General features: G+C 43.6%; 1 protein-coding gene across 2 annotated transcripts in view; it reads left to right on the forward strand.

Moving 5' to 3' along the window:
• Positions 1 to 15,122, forward strand: part of FAM171A1 (family with sequence similarity 171 member A1) — a 145,129-nt gene that overhangs the window by 85,141 nt on the left and 44,866 nt on the right. For both annotated transcript variants that reach the window (XM_077169329.1, XM_077169330.1), the window contains exons 4-5: positions 9,007 to 9,165; positions 14,391 to 14,567. In XM_077169329.1, coding sequence (XP_077025444.1) covers positions 9,007 to 9,165; positions 14,391 to 14,567 — 336 coding nt within the window. The remainder of the gene's footprint in view (positions 1 to 9,006; positions 9,166 to 14,390; positions 14,568 to 15,122) is intronic.

Genomic DNA, 15,122 nt, shown 5'->3' on the forward strand with positions numbered 1-15,122 from the left:
TGTTGTATTTATATTTTCATTCACTTGAAGATATTTCCTAATTTCCATTGTGATTTCTTCTTTGTGCCACTGGATGTTTAAGAGTACATTGCTTAATTTCTACGTATTTGTAAGTTTTCCACCTATCTGCTTTGGATTTCTGTCCTTATTTCACAGTGATCAGAGAAGATACATTGTATGATTTCAGTATTTTTTAATTTATTGAGACTTGTTTTGGGACCTAAGATATGGTCTGTCCTGGAGAATGATCAAAGCGCACTCGAGAAAAATGTGTATTCTGTTGCTATTGGGTCAATTGTTCTATATATGTCTGTTAGTTCTAATTGATTTAGAGTATCATTCAAGTCTTGTACTTCCTATTATTCTTCTGGCTAGATGTTCTATCCATTATTGAAAGTAGGGTAATAAAGTCTCTTGTATTAGTGTAGCGCCATGAATTTTTCTCATCAAATCTGTCAATATTTGCTTTATATATTTTGGGGCTCTGCTGTGAGGTGCATATATATTTATAATTGTTATGTCTTCTTATTGAATTAATCCCTTTATCAGTATATAATGACATCTTTGTTCCATGTAACTGTTTTTTGACTTTATCTGATATTAGTATAGCTACCTAGCTCTCTCTTGGTTACTACTTGCCTGATCTATTTTTTTTTTTTTTTTTGTCACTCTTTCACCTGCAACCTCCTTATGTCATTGAATGTAAGGTGACTCTCTTATAGAAAGCATATTGTTGGGTCTTGGTTTTTTTATCCTTTCTGTCAATCTCTGCCTTTTGACTGGAGAGTTTAATCCATTTACACTTTCAGATAATACTGATAATGCAGGACATTCTTCTGCCATTTTGCTATTTAGTCTTTGTAAATCTTATTCCCTTTCGGTCCCTCAGTTCTCCCATTAATGATTTATTTCAGTTTGCTAAAGCTACTGGAATGTAATATACCTGAAATGGAACAGCCTTTAGAAAGGGAATTTATTAAGTTGCAAGTTTACCATTCTAAGGCTGTAAAAATGTCCAAACTAAGGCATCCAGAAAATGATACCTTGATTCAAGAAAGACCAGTGAGTCCAGAACACCTCTGTCAGCTGGGAAGGCACAAGTCTGGCATCTGCTGGGGTCTTGGCTTCTGGTTTCGAACAGCTTCCCCAGGGGCGTTTTCTTTCTGCATCTCCAAACATTTGGGTCTTGTGTTGACTCTGTCAGCTCTGAACTCTCTCCAAAATGTTTTCCCTTTTAAAGGATTCCAGAAAATCTAATCAAGACACACCTTAAATGGGCGGAGTCACAGCTTCATCTAATCAAAAGTCATACCCACAGTTAAGTGGATTATATATTCATGGAAACAATCTGATCAGAGGGTTCCACCCTAAGCAATATTGAATGAGGATTAAGAGAAAATGACTTTTTTGGTACATAACATTTTCAAACCAGCATGTGCCTACTTTCATATTTATTTGATTTTTTTTTATATTGTACCATATTGAATCCCTTCTCATTTTTATCTGCATATATTTTTCATGTATTTTCATTGTGAAATCTAATATCCTAAATATACAACAATCGTATTTGCATTGATACCAACTTGAGTTCAATAGCATATACACATACTGTTCCTATATCCCTCCATCCCCTCATCTTTTCTTGTACTTGTTGCACATTATGTCTTTGTACATTATATGGCCAAAATCATAGATTTATCATTACTTTTATGCATTTGCATTTTAACACCTCTGTTGGAGGTCTTTATTTCTTTATGCTGCTTTAAATCACTGTCTAGTGTCCTTCCATTCCAGTCTGAAGATTTCCCCTTTAGCATTGCTTATAGTGCAGGTGTAGTGGTGATGAACTCCCCAGCTTTTCTTATCTGATGTCTTAATCTTCCCTTCATTTTTGAAAGAAATTCTTGCTATATAAAAAATTCTTTGTAGGCAGTTGTTTTCTTTCAGCACTTTCAGTGTTTCAACCCACTGCCTACTTTCCTCCATGGTTCCTGATGAGAAATTGGCACTTAATATAATTAGTACTCCAATGTACAGCAGCTTTCAGAACTCTCTCCTTGTCCTTTGCATTTGACAATTTGATTAATGTATTATAAATTGGGAATATTTTTCTCCAAGTTTATCCTATTAGGTGTTCTTTGGGTTTCTTGGGTGTGCGTAACTTTTGCTAAGTTTGGGAAGTTTTCTGTCATTATTTCTTCAAATATTTTGCACCTTTCTCATTTTCTTCTTCTGGGACTCTCAGAAAGCATTTATTCGTACATTTGATTGTATCCCAGAGGTGTTTTAGGATATTTTCACTTCTTAGATTTCTTTTCTCTTTCTGTTCCTCAGCCTGACTCGTTTCTCTGGTCTTGTCTTCGAGTTTCCTAATTCTTTCATCTGCTAGCTCCAATCTGCTATTGAAACCTCCTGGGAATTTTTCATTTCAGTTATTATAGTCTTCAACTTCAATACTTCTGTTTTTTTCCTTTCTAAAATTTCTGTCTCTTAATTGAGATTCTCATATTGTTCATTCATTGTTTTCCTGACATCCTCTTGTATTTTCTTTCATCTCCTTGAGCATATTGAAAATCAAGTTTTAAAATTCTTTGCCCCATATATCTACTAGTCTGGTCTTCCTCATTAATGTTTTCTGGATTTTTATCCTATTCTTTTGGGTGGGCCCTCATTTTCTGTTTCTTTGTTTGTCTTTTCATCTTTTTTTGCACACTTTAATATTTTATAATGTTAACTCTTGGATTTATTCCCTAAGATTTCTGTTTCTTGAGCTTGAAACCAGCTTGTGACATGACCGAGATTTTCTCGAGTGCTATCCCTCCTATCAGGAAGGTCTGCCCAAAGTGAATGCAAGTACAGGGTCTTCCCTGTCTTTTCTGACTCTGTGTCTTATCCTGTGCTTGTGCTTGCAAATGGCATAGGAAATCCCTGTTTACAGGAGTTTGAATATCCCATTTGCTTCCCAGGAGTCAGACCTTCTCCCTTTTCTGGGTGTTCCACTGTGGACTTAAAGCAGGTAAGCCTTTGCCCAGGGCCATACATCTCAATTGTTTCTTGCACTGCTTCCCTTGTCTCGACCTGCTTTTATCCTAGAGGGCAAATTCTGGGAAAGGGTCACACCACAGAAGAGTTTCCCAAGTCAGCCTTTCCCAGCCAGAACAAAGGGGGCTCTGGTCACCTACAGATTGCCCTGAGGAGGGGCTGAGACAGAAGTCAGGAAGGGTGCCAGAAACTTCTTCCATGGCTCCCCAGTTCTGCACTTTCTTGATCTACACAGCAAATGCAGCCCTTCAGCTGTCCTCTACAGCTCAGAGGAAGCTTAGTGTCTTTATGTCTCCTCCGCTGCCTTTGTTCAGGGTGGGTTGAAAAAATGGCTGCCCTCAGAGCCTGACTCCCAGTGATCCAAAGTAAATCAAAAGCCGTGATTAGCCCAGCCCACCCCAGAACTTGGGCAAGTAGATTTTTATGTACCTTTCTGTTACAAGCAAGCAATGCCGGGGCTAGATCCCTGCCTGCCATGAGAGTAGGAGAATGGGTGACAGTAACTACCATATAGAGAGAGCAGTTTTATGATATTTACCATAAGTCACCAACTTCTTCCTCTTGTTCTTCCCTGGATGCTGTACAGTATACTCCTGGACTCCAGAGTTTAGAAATAGTTGATTTGGATGGTTCGTGCCTACTTAATAGTTATTCTGGTGGAGGAACTGATTCCTAGAGGTCCCCACTCCACCGTTTTCTCCTAGAGTTCAATGATAGATTTGTTGAAGTGAGGAAGTAGTTATGCTTCTTCCTAAAGCCCTCACCAGAATGAGAAGATTTAGCTTGTAAAATCTGGCTGAACCACCCTGGTCTCTATCAGAATCCAGCACAGTTGAAGATAACAAGAGACTAAAGATTGTAATTAATGGCACAGATATGTCACAATCACCCTTCTATTTCAGGGTGTAGATTAGGATATTCAGAGCCCCCTTTAACCTGGAGAGCGAGGCACTTCCAATGCCACATGGAAATTATGAATTGCCTGGATGAGGTTTCTTGTTGCTTTAGAGTTCAAGACCTGCCTTGCCTTTTCCAAAGCTCTGAATACATGGAGCCTGGAGGTCCTATGACCCAGCCTTGTTGGACCTTTGCTGGTTCTGATCAGGCAAAAATATCCAAAGAAGGAGTTTGACCACCATATCACAGTAGATGAATCACCTATATAGCCTGGCTGCCGGTCCACTCCTGTGATTCTTTTCTTTTACCCACTGCCCTCATCTACCTCCACAGCCTCCCAGACCTTATGATGTGAACAGATACCCCTCCTCCAGGCTCAGCCTCTGCAGCAGCTCTGGCATCTCTGTCCCCCAGTGCACTGACCCCCACTCTCCTACCTATCCTATTTCCCTCCTGTGCTGTGTCTCCCCACCCAGCTCGTATGTCATGATCCACTGCTAGGATAGCTCCCTAAGAGATGCCCTCAGCTGACCTGACCTTCACTCCCTCTGTCATCTCTGCCCAGCTCAATAAATTCCGACACTGGCTTGACCCTGACCCTATATGGCCACGCCAGAGCCACCAAGTGTGCTGGGGAAAACCTGGCTGCACAGACAATATGCACATCTTGGTCATGGCCAGAGACCTCTTGTGGGTGCCCAGTCCTGCAAGGTGGGGGATGTGCCCTAGAGGCTTATTTTCCCCCTTTCTGAGGTGCATTTTAGATTATGTGTAGGTATGCAAACAGAAATGTTGGAAAGCCACTTCAGGCATGGAAAACAAAATGCACATATAAAGGAGAAATAAAGAGCTACGCAGTCCTGTCTGACTAGGGGTAGGGGCTGACTGGCAGTAAGCAGAGCATCTATTTCAAGGCAGCATGATGTGATAGGAAGGGACACAGATGTTGGGATGAAAAGAATTCTGTTCTGCCTCTTGCAAGCACAGGGACTTGCCTGAAGTTGCCTTATCCATAAAGAGGGTGAGAGTTGCTTCCTCAAGGATTGTTGTAAATATTAAGTGAAGTAATATAATGCAAGAACTTTATAGATGTTAAAACACTGGTCTGTGCCTCTCACTCAGAAGAGAGTAGGTTGGGTCTATATTGGTGTCTTACGCTTTGATGTCATCGTCATCTTCATCATCAGTGTTAATTTCTTAAGTAGTGGGGACGCACTGGCAGTTTCTGGGCAGGGAAAGTACATGATCAGAGTAGCATTTTAAAACAGTCTGGCAGGGTTTCAGGGGATGAAATGGAAAGGGTAAGGCTGATGCGGAGGGGCCAGTTGAGAGACTCTTAGTTTAGGCAAGGGGTAGTGTAGATCCTAACAAAATTAGAGGCAGAAGGGGAGGAGATGTTGGTCCTAGAAATGTTGTCAAGGAAAGATTAGCCAGTCTTGGCACTTAAGTGAATGTGTAAGATAATAGGAAGATAGAATCTAAAGATGATCAGGAATGAAATCTGGGTGTTGGAAGAATGAGGAATTGTTACAGAAAGAGAAGGTGGATGCTGACTACAAGTGTCCAGGGCATCAGCGTTTAGTTGGCAGAGAGCACTGCAGTTCAGGAGCTTGGGCAGCAGTTCAGGCCTGGAGAGGAAGATGGCATCTGAGCCTCTGACTATGGAGAGGTCACAAAGGGAAGAGTACATACACAGTAGGGGCCATTGTGGCAGACTTTTAGGAACTGAAGAGGTAGGAGGAGAAAGAGAGTAGCTGCAGAGGAAAAGGTAGACAGACTCTGGAGGGAATCAGGGTGCAGAGCTGTGGATGCAAAGAAGTGGAGGTTCCCACTGGGGGCTGAGCAGTATTGGTCATTATGAGGAGATTGGCAATGAGCATGAAGGCTGAGAAGTGGATATGGCATTTGCAGTTGCATGTTTGTGACTTCCCTTTGAAGGGGCAGTGTGTACTGTGGGTAGAAGCCAGACCAGGGAGTGGGCTGAAATGAGAGGAGGCAGTCACTTATGGGAATAACAGGGTTTAAGTAATGTCACATTGTTATTTTTCTAAATGGAGAAGAAATGACTATATTTGTTGGTTGGGAGGGAAAGCCTATTGATGATGAAGGCAAGGGAAGTTGGTTGAGCCAAGACTTGAAATAAATGAGCAAGTAAAAGGTAGGAGGGAGCCTGGGGTTGGGCTTAGCAGAAGTAGAAACACTTTTTTGCTGAGAGACAAGTGCTAGAGGGTAAGAGGGAAGTAGACAGTTTTAAAGTGCAGAGGGAATAAGTGGTGGCTCTTGATTTTCAGTAAATTAGGGCTGAATATTTGGCAGGGAGGATGGATTGATGAATGGATGGATGGACAAATAAATGGATGGACAGATAAATGGATGGACAGAGAAGAACAGAGGAAATTTGAAGCAGCAGCTGTGGTGAATGTGGGAGAAGATATCCAGAGATGAAGATACCCAGTCCTCTCTTGGTCACCCCATCCCCACCCAGTCATAGCCCTTTCTGAAATATGTACTGTTTAGCAGCATTAATACATGAAGTTAGGCTTAAGAACAAACTTCTCCCCTAATCCCACCCTTGCGCCACACATACACATTTAAGGTTTTGTTTATACTATAGCTTAGAATAGCTTAGACTCATAAATTCTTCAAAGTTTCTTTGGTTACTTTATCAGTCATGGGCTTTGCCTGTCCTCTGTAGGGGAGTGTCTGTGTAGGGCCTGTCCTGGTGGGGCACAATAGCTGAGCCAGCTGCATCCCTCCTAGGAAATCTGCTCCATCCCCAGCAGGTAGATCCCGATGTATGGTCAGTAATCACATTGTCCTGTACCAGAGAGAGAGAGAGAGGCAGCAGGGTTGGGGGAACAGACCTGGTAGGAGTGGGGAGAGATAGGCATCAGAATGAGTGAGTGCTAGAGAGTGAGAGGAGGACTCTGAGGTGGTGACAGCCGTGGTTCACAGTTTTTCAGGTCCCATGCCAACCCCCATGAAGCTACTTGGCCCTGAGTTCAATATGACTTTCCCCTGTCATTTTCAACACTCTCCCCCTAGTCTCTTGATCTAGTTTAAGTAGGTTTCTGTCCCTAACCATCAAAGGAGGCTTGAGAAGATGCTGGCCTTCCTTTGTCCCATGGGCCTTTCATGGGCCTGAAGGGTCACACGCATCCCGGCCAGAGCTGGATCAAGACAGAGAAAGCGAGAAGTGCTCAGCCTGGATTCTGCTTTCTGCCTTGACCCTCAAGAATATGAGCTGCCTCCTTGCCCCATCCTGACAAGTACACCTTCCCTACCTTCCGATTAGCAAGGTGCTTTGGAAGTATGGGTAACATGATGAGAATGGGGAAAGGGGACTAAAGCCCCAGAAAGTCCCATATCACTGAGAAAAATCGGCAGAAGGCAATGACTATTGTCATGAAGTTGGGGGTGATCTGATGAGCAGGAAATGGCAACTTGGACTCTCAGTCTTGGGGCAGTGTGGACAAGGCAGACATGGGAGTAAAGGCCAGGAGAAGTAAGTTGCTCTGAGCAGAACCCAGCTCTCAATGATCATGGAGCTGGAACTTCAGGCAGACAAAGGAGATGATGAGAGCACAAAATCATAAACATTCCATAAAGTCAAAGAGAAGAGGGGCAGTCTGAGAGTTGAGATGTATGTGCATGGACATGGATTGGTTTTAGGGATGAAATGCAGGACATTGAGGGTCTGGAATTGAACCAACCCTGTGGACAGGATTGTTGTGACCTTTGGCTCCTTGCTCCCATCAGCTTCCGTCTCAGCATGTGTTCTACACGGTGGAGAACCAGTCATCTGAGGGGTCTAAGCATGGCTTTTAGAAGGTAGAGCGAGCCCCAGGACTGTGCCACGTACATAGCCATGACTTCCCCTGATGTCTGTCCTGTGTGGGTGGCATATCCTTGGAGCTACATGCCTTCATCTGCCGTAAGGAGGATTGGACTAGTTGGCGTTCCACTTCCCTCGAACTTTCTTATTCTAGAATGCTTCTAAATATGTTTACCCCATCCTCCATAAATTCTCTGACCTAGGATTTAAGCACATGGGAGGGGGTGTAAAGGCCACCACCTCTGGGCAGAATAGTTGTATAAGGGCTGCTGCTGGTTGAGGGACCCCAGGCAAAGCACCAGGGAGACATGGTCAACCACAATCCTAGGTGGAATGGCAGCAACCAGATGTCAGGGGGTCCATTACTTTGGTGGTATCGCTGCATACTAATGCATTTTTATGGGTCTTTGTATTGATGATGAATTACTCAGAACCTTTTCACCTCATGGTGACAGTTCCCAAAGCATCAAGTAAAGCAGGTTCAGGCTTTACCATCAGAGCAGCTTGGGGAACTGGGGAACAAAGTAAGACCACAGAGGGCATGATGAGGAAGTTGTCTGTCCAGGCCAGAGCTGACCATCCTGCCTCTAGGGGTGGAGTTTGCAGAGGGAGTCTAATTTCAAGTCTCATCATGAAATCCACAGCATAATCTGCCCCTGGCAGAACACAACTGTCCAGAATAAATGAGGCCGGAATGTCAAACAGGAGCCTCCACAGAGAGAACAGCGTTCATTACTGCTGGTTCTCATTTGCAGATCTTCTCAGGCTGAAAAGCCAATTCCTTTACAACATTTCAGTTTGATCTGTAAAGTTCAACCAGATTTTACCCGGAAGGTTAAGGACATGTTTGTAACATCAGTCAAAGGATATCTCTTGCATTTGTTTGTGCAAAGAGATTATCATCTGCTTGTTCATTTGCATGAATTTTCTTTCCCAAAGCATTGCCTCTATCTAAAGGCAAATTCTGTGCAGGGAAAAGCCTGCTCACAAATAGAACTTGGAAGGCTTTTTGTTAAAAAACCAAATAACATCCTGTGTCAAAACAACTGTGACAATGGGCTATTATTTCTCTCCTCATAATAGCATGTTGTCACATCTCTGCGTCCGGCCTGAATGGGGTGATGTGGGAAGGGGGGGAGCAGCATGCTGAAAGCTTAGAGGGTAATTCCTGGTCTCTGTTGTCTCTGAGTGAACCTGCTCCTCCGGGAGGTAACACAGGTGAATCTCTGCAGGTGCCCGGCCCCAGCCACGTGTGCATTTCCAAAGAAGAGCCCTGAAGCTGCCAGAGAACACCAGCTACAGCGACCTGACCGCCTTCCTCACAGCTGCCAGTGCCCCTGCCGAAGCAGGCAGCTTCCCTTATCTGCGAGGACTGGATGGAAACGGAACAGGTACTGTGCACTTCTTACCTTCTGAGCTGTGGCTTCTGTGTTCATTGTTGTGGCTGGAAGCACCAGTGTACAAAGCGAGAGACCTGACTGTTTCTCAGTAGAGTTCATGTCTGTAGAATGTGTCACCTCACTCATGGGTATTTTTATAAAATCATAGTGAATTTTAGTGACTTTGTCTCCTTGAGCCTGTCTGCAGTTCCCATGTGCCTTGCAAGAGGATTGCATGTGACTCTGAAGAACACCTTCTCTGAGTTCCTTTGTTAGACTAAATATATTCAATTCAGAGCAATTATCATTGCAGTTGTATTTTTGAAATAGCATAAGGTCAGAGCTGTGTATTTCCTGTCCTTGGCCTTCCCCAACTCTCGAGATAGGTGGCTGGTATCACACAGCCTGCCTAGTACCACACAGAGAAACACATGTCCCAACTGGGAGGGGAGGCGTGGAAGGGGGCTTAACCCAAGTCCTACACTCAGAGGTGAACCCATGGTCCCTGCAGCCCCACCTCCAGGTCCCGCGGGCACTCACAGCAGGAGGAGTGGTGAGCCACTGCTCTAGGTCATCTAGGAGTTCTTACCTCTTGCATGTCCCCTCACTTGCATTCTTTGCCTTAGCTCTGCGATGAGCATCAGGCTTTGGAGGTTGACTGTGAATCCTCTTCTGAGAGCTAAGTCAGCTCAATCATTGTGAGCCTATCCTAGCCTGATACAAAGAGTCAAAGGTCAGAAAAATTAAAAAACATCAGCTCAAAGCTCCAGAACCATGCCATATCCAAAAAAGACCTGCGAAGTATTGCCTTTAGCCTGTCAGACTCACATCTGACAGCGCAGCCCTCAGGCACCCAGAGCTAAAACAACCCCGTCCTCATTGCTCTCCAATGAGAGGTGCCAGGAGTCTGCAATCTTAGTTATATATTGTCTTCCCCTTTTTTTTTCTGCACTTTAGACTAGAGATAGCGTAGAATGGAGAGGGCTGTCTGGGTTAAATCCTGCTAGGTGAATCAGTTGTTGGCTTTCCTAAGTACTCTGTTATCTAATTTCATGTAATTTTCCAGTGCTTTCCATAAACCAATTATTCTAAAAAAAGATTTCTAACCTAATACATCTGGTCTATTCTGGAATGTTAATACATTTCTGGTTAGGGATTAAGAGGGCCTGGTAATTTACTGCTCACCTTTCTTCCCTCTGGAGACCTGTTTTCAGAAGCATCCCTTCTTCCTTTGATGATGTAACATGTAAGTAATTTGCCATCCTTAAGATGCAGAGTAGTAATATCAAGGAAGCATTATCAAAAGAAAAAGGTTGTTTATTCTTCAGAAGTGCAGGCCGGGGAGAAAAGAATTGTCTGTGGGAGGACAGTGATGTCCAGCCTGAGACATCAGAAACCCTCCCTCCAGGCTCACTGTGACCGCTGCAGCCATAAAGCCCCAAACTTGGAGGGACTCCTAGGTCCCTGCAGCTCATTGATTCCTCTAGGCCCCACTTCCAATAGCTGTTGAATAAATTATGAAATCTGAGAAGTCTCCAAAAGAGGAACACATTGATTTTAGAAGCATTTGTTTTGTTTTAAAATGACTCAGTTATTTCAGAGGGAAGAGAGAAGGCCTTTGGAAGGTTGCGCTAAACTTCTTTTCCACTGAAATAACTGATCAGTTGACCTAGAAAGAACCAGCCCTTCTCCAGTCCTGAGGGAGAGGCCTTCGCCCTGGGGTTTCCAAACCCATTTTGACCCCAGCTGCTCATCAGCTAGGGATCCATCTGCAGGTGCACTTGGTTTATAGCTTATCTTTGTCCCTCAGTTATTTTGTACCCTGTCTTATCAAAGGTATTTAAGAGATACCAGCCTAGAGTAAGAGCCTGGATGAAACCTTTTTGTGAGTTGTGAGGTGACTGGTAGCAACTGGGGCTCAGTGAAGGTGAACAGAGGCCCCCAGGTGAGTGGAAGGAGCTTGCAGGGGGTTTCCTCAGTGTGTCCGAAGGGGGATTGTGTCCAGTTTGGAGGGTAGGTCCCAGGGTTGAATGGGGAGAAGCGCAGACATATGGCCATTCTGGTGACCTCCCACCTGCTCTTTCTGTCCATCTGCTCCATGATCTGCTTTCCTTGCAACTCAAGCCAAAGGCACCTTCGTAGCATCTGGGCTGTGACATTCTCACAGGGCTGTTTTTAAAAAAGTATGTATTTATTTTTAGTTGTGGTAAATATACATAACATAACCATTTTAACTGGACAATTGTGTGACATTAAGTACATTGACAGTATTATGTAACTTTCACAGTGACCTATTCCAGGCTATTTCATCATCTCAAACCAAAGCTCATGCTTATTTAGTAATCACTCCCCATTCCCTTCTCCCCACCCCTGGTAACCACTATACTTCTGTCTCTATGAATTTGCTTATTCTAAGTATTGCATATAAGCAAGGTCATACAGTATTTGTGCTTTTGTGTCTGGCTCATTTCACGCAACATGATATCTTCAAGATTCATCCATGTGGCAACATATAATAGCACTTTACTTCTTTTTTACAGCTGAAGTCCATTGTGTGGGTATACCACAGTTTATTTATCCATTCATCTGTTGATAAACACTTGGGTCTCTTCCACCTTTTGGCCATTGTGAACAACGCTGCGATGTATGCAACCACACAAATATCTGTCTGAGTCCCTGCTTTATAGTGCCTTTAGGTACATACCTAGTAGTAGGATTATTCAGTCAAATGGTAATTGAATGGTTAACTTTCTGAGGAACTGCCAAACTGTTTTCCACAGCAACTACACCATTATGCATTCCCATCAACAATACACAAGGGCTCCTATTTCTCCACATATTACACCCTTATTAGATATATGGTTTCCAAATATTTTCCCCCATTCTGTAGATTGTCTTTTCATTTTCTTGATAATGTCCTTCAATGTGCAAAAGTTTTAAATTTTGATGAAATCCATTTTATCTTTTTTCTTTTGTTTCTCATGCTTTTGGCATAAAATATAAAAATCTATTGCCTACTGTAAGGTCCAACCTCCTTATGTTTTTTTAAATGAGAAAAACATACCACAGAGATAACTTGCTGGGGTGGAGAGAATGTGGGTGCCATTAGTAGGAATCTGGAGATGTAGCTAAGAGGAAGAGAGGTGGATGAAGAGACAGAGTGCTTTTCTACCCACATACTGCCTCCTTTTCAGACTCCTCCCTTGGGTTTGATACAGTACTACCTAATTAAAAACTTTATCCCTAAGCACTTTATGAGGGTTTGCTAAGCAACTTAATTTCTCTATAATATCAAGATATATCTCACTGTGTGGTACACTGTGGGCATGGCACAGTGAAGGCATGGTGCAGGGTGGACGTGACGTGGTGTGGGCATGGCATAGTTAAGACATGGTACAGAGTGGACATGGCGTGGCATGAGCTTGGCACAATGAGGATGTGGTCCAGAGTGGATGCAGTGTGGTGTGGGCGTGGGATAGTAAGGATGTGGTCCAGAGTGGATGTGACATGGTGCAGAATGGACATGATGTGGGTGTGGCACAGTGAGGACATGTTGCATAGTGGACTCAGCATAGTGTGGCTGTGGGACAAGGAGAACATGGTGCAGAGTGGATGTGACGTGGTGCAGAGTGTGCATGACGTGGTATGGGTGTGGCACAGTGAGGATATAGTGCAGGGTGGACACGATGTGGTGTGGGCATGGCACAGAGAGGACGTGGTGCAGAGTAGACAAGATGTATGGGCATGGGACAGTGAGGACATGGTGCAGAGTAGATGCAATGTGGTGTGGGGGTGGGATAGTGAGGGCATGGTGCAGAATAGACGTGACGTGGTACAAAGTGGACATGACATGGTATGGTTGTGGGACAGTGAGAAAATAGTGCAGAGTGGACATGATGTGAGGTGGGCATGGCACAGTAATGATGTGGTATAGAGTGGATGTGACATGGTATGGGCATGGCGCAGTGAGGACATGGTACAGGGTGGACCTGGGAGGTGTGAGTGTGGCGTGTGTGGACATAGGCGTGATATGGACGGGACATGATGTGGACGTGGGACAGTGTGGTCATGGTGCAGGTGGACGTGGCACAGGTTGAGCAGGGTGCGACATGAACATGGCACATTGTGGACCTTGGGGGCAGTTCCCAAATTAAGGTTACAGTCCAGAAGATATTTTGATCAGAAGCGTGATAAATTCTAGAATTTGATTTTCTTTCTTCTAAATGAAATGGCCAGACTAAAAGATTCCTAGCTTGAATCTATGTTTTCCACTTGGACCTTTTGATGAACTCTCTGTTCCCTTGCCTTGACCTTCATTGAAAACCAAAGACAGGAGTAAACATAAAAGACTGCCATCATTTGCTGTGAAGAAATTACTCTGTGAGTGGGCTAGCTATCATTAAAACTCTAAAATTACTAGGCTCGCTTAAAACATTTGAATTCAGTCTTAATTGCAGGTAAGTACATAAGTAACTAAATAAGAAATCCAATAATGTCCTAATGTAACTTAGAAAAAATTTTCGTCACTATCTTTTCTTTATTTTGTTCAAGAAAAGTTTGAAATGAATGACAAATATGTTTTAAAATGAAATCTAAAATGGATTGCTGAAGTGTATAAATAGCACTCTCATAAGCATTTCCTAACCTATCTGTAAAGCAGACAGTCCTTTAAGCATTGGCATGGATAAAAGGCCTTTAATGTAGAATAATTGGTATATTAAATTCCTTTTAAACAGATCAAAATAACAGTAGCAACTAAAATAACTCATAAATTTTTCAAGCCCAGATTTTTAACAGTATCCTTTTAGCAGAAGTCCTTTAATATTTTGAAGTAGTCCTTGAAGAAATGTATTATTTAAAAAAGAAATTTAAAAACATTTCAATCTAAAACATTTCATTTTATTGTGGCAATCTGCCAAGTAATTAATGTGAGAAGGTATTTTCAGGGATTTCCTCACCTACCCTGTAACAGACAAGCCAAGCCCAGGAGATAGACTGGGCAAACCTGCACCGGTTCCCAGCCCTCCCCCTGGGTGGTGTCTGCTCTCAGACCAGCTATCACCGCCTCGGTTTTTGCATGTGTAAAATGGGACATTTCCTGCCCCAGAATTTGCCGTGAGGATTACTTATGGAAACTGTTCGGCGCAGTGCTCCTTTGGCAGCTGCTTAGCGAGCTGCAGCTGTGAGCCTCCACCGTGTAGGAACTCTCTGTGACCGAGGGTGCCTCTCCCTTCCAGGAAACAGCACCCGCCACGACCTGAGGCCGGTCGCAGCCCTCAGTGTCCATTTGCTCAGCAGCGACGGGACGCCGGTGCTGGTGGATGGTCCCATTTACGTCACCGTGCCGCTGGCCACCCCGAGCAGCCTGAGGCACGATGCCTACGTCGCAGCCTGGCGGTTTGACCAGAAACTGGGTAAGCAAGAGCCCCGGGCCGTCTGAAGTCCGCGCCTTCATCACAGAGGCGCCTCTCCCTGGAGAGCCACAGGTCTCTGCGGCAGTGACATTCGCGTCTCTGCGGCAGTGACATTCACCCCTTCACGCCAGGCTGGCCACTCTTTGGAGTCTGGTTTTTTTTTTTGTTTTTTTTTTTTCATTTTTCCATTTAATACAAACTACTTTAAAGAAAAGCATCTTTAAAGGTGATGAGGGGCTAAAATTCTATCCATCATCTTCATCTTTTTATTCTTTAGAAAGTTGAACTCTCTCGGTCACTTGGTTTTCTATCTCTGCTTTCTGAAAAAAAGGAGAAGCATTTGTCGATATTATACGAGAAAAGAAAATAGGAATTGCCCGCCATCCTGCCACCTAGAGATAACCACAGTCAGTGTTTTGAATTATACTCTTCCCCTTGTTTCACATTGCATATGCTATTAGTTATTTAATACTGCATAACAAATTATCCCACAGTGGAGCAGCTTAAAGAATAAGCATTTATTGTCTAACCACTCCTGAGGAGGAGTCAGGAAGG

The sequence above is a fragment of the Tamandua tetradactyla genome, chromosome 7 (assembly GCF_023851605.1).
Source record: "Tamandua tetradactyla isolate mTamTet1 chromosome 7, mTamTet1.pri, whole genome shotgun sequence".
In the NCBI taxonomy this organism is placed as follows: Eukaryota; Metazoa; Chordata; class Mammalia; order Pilosa; family Myrmecophagidae; genus Tamandua; species Tamandua tetradactyla.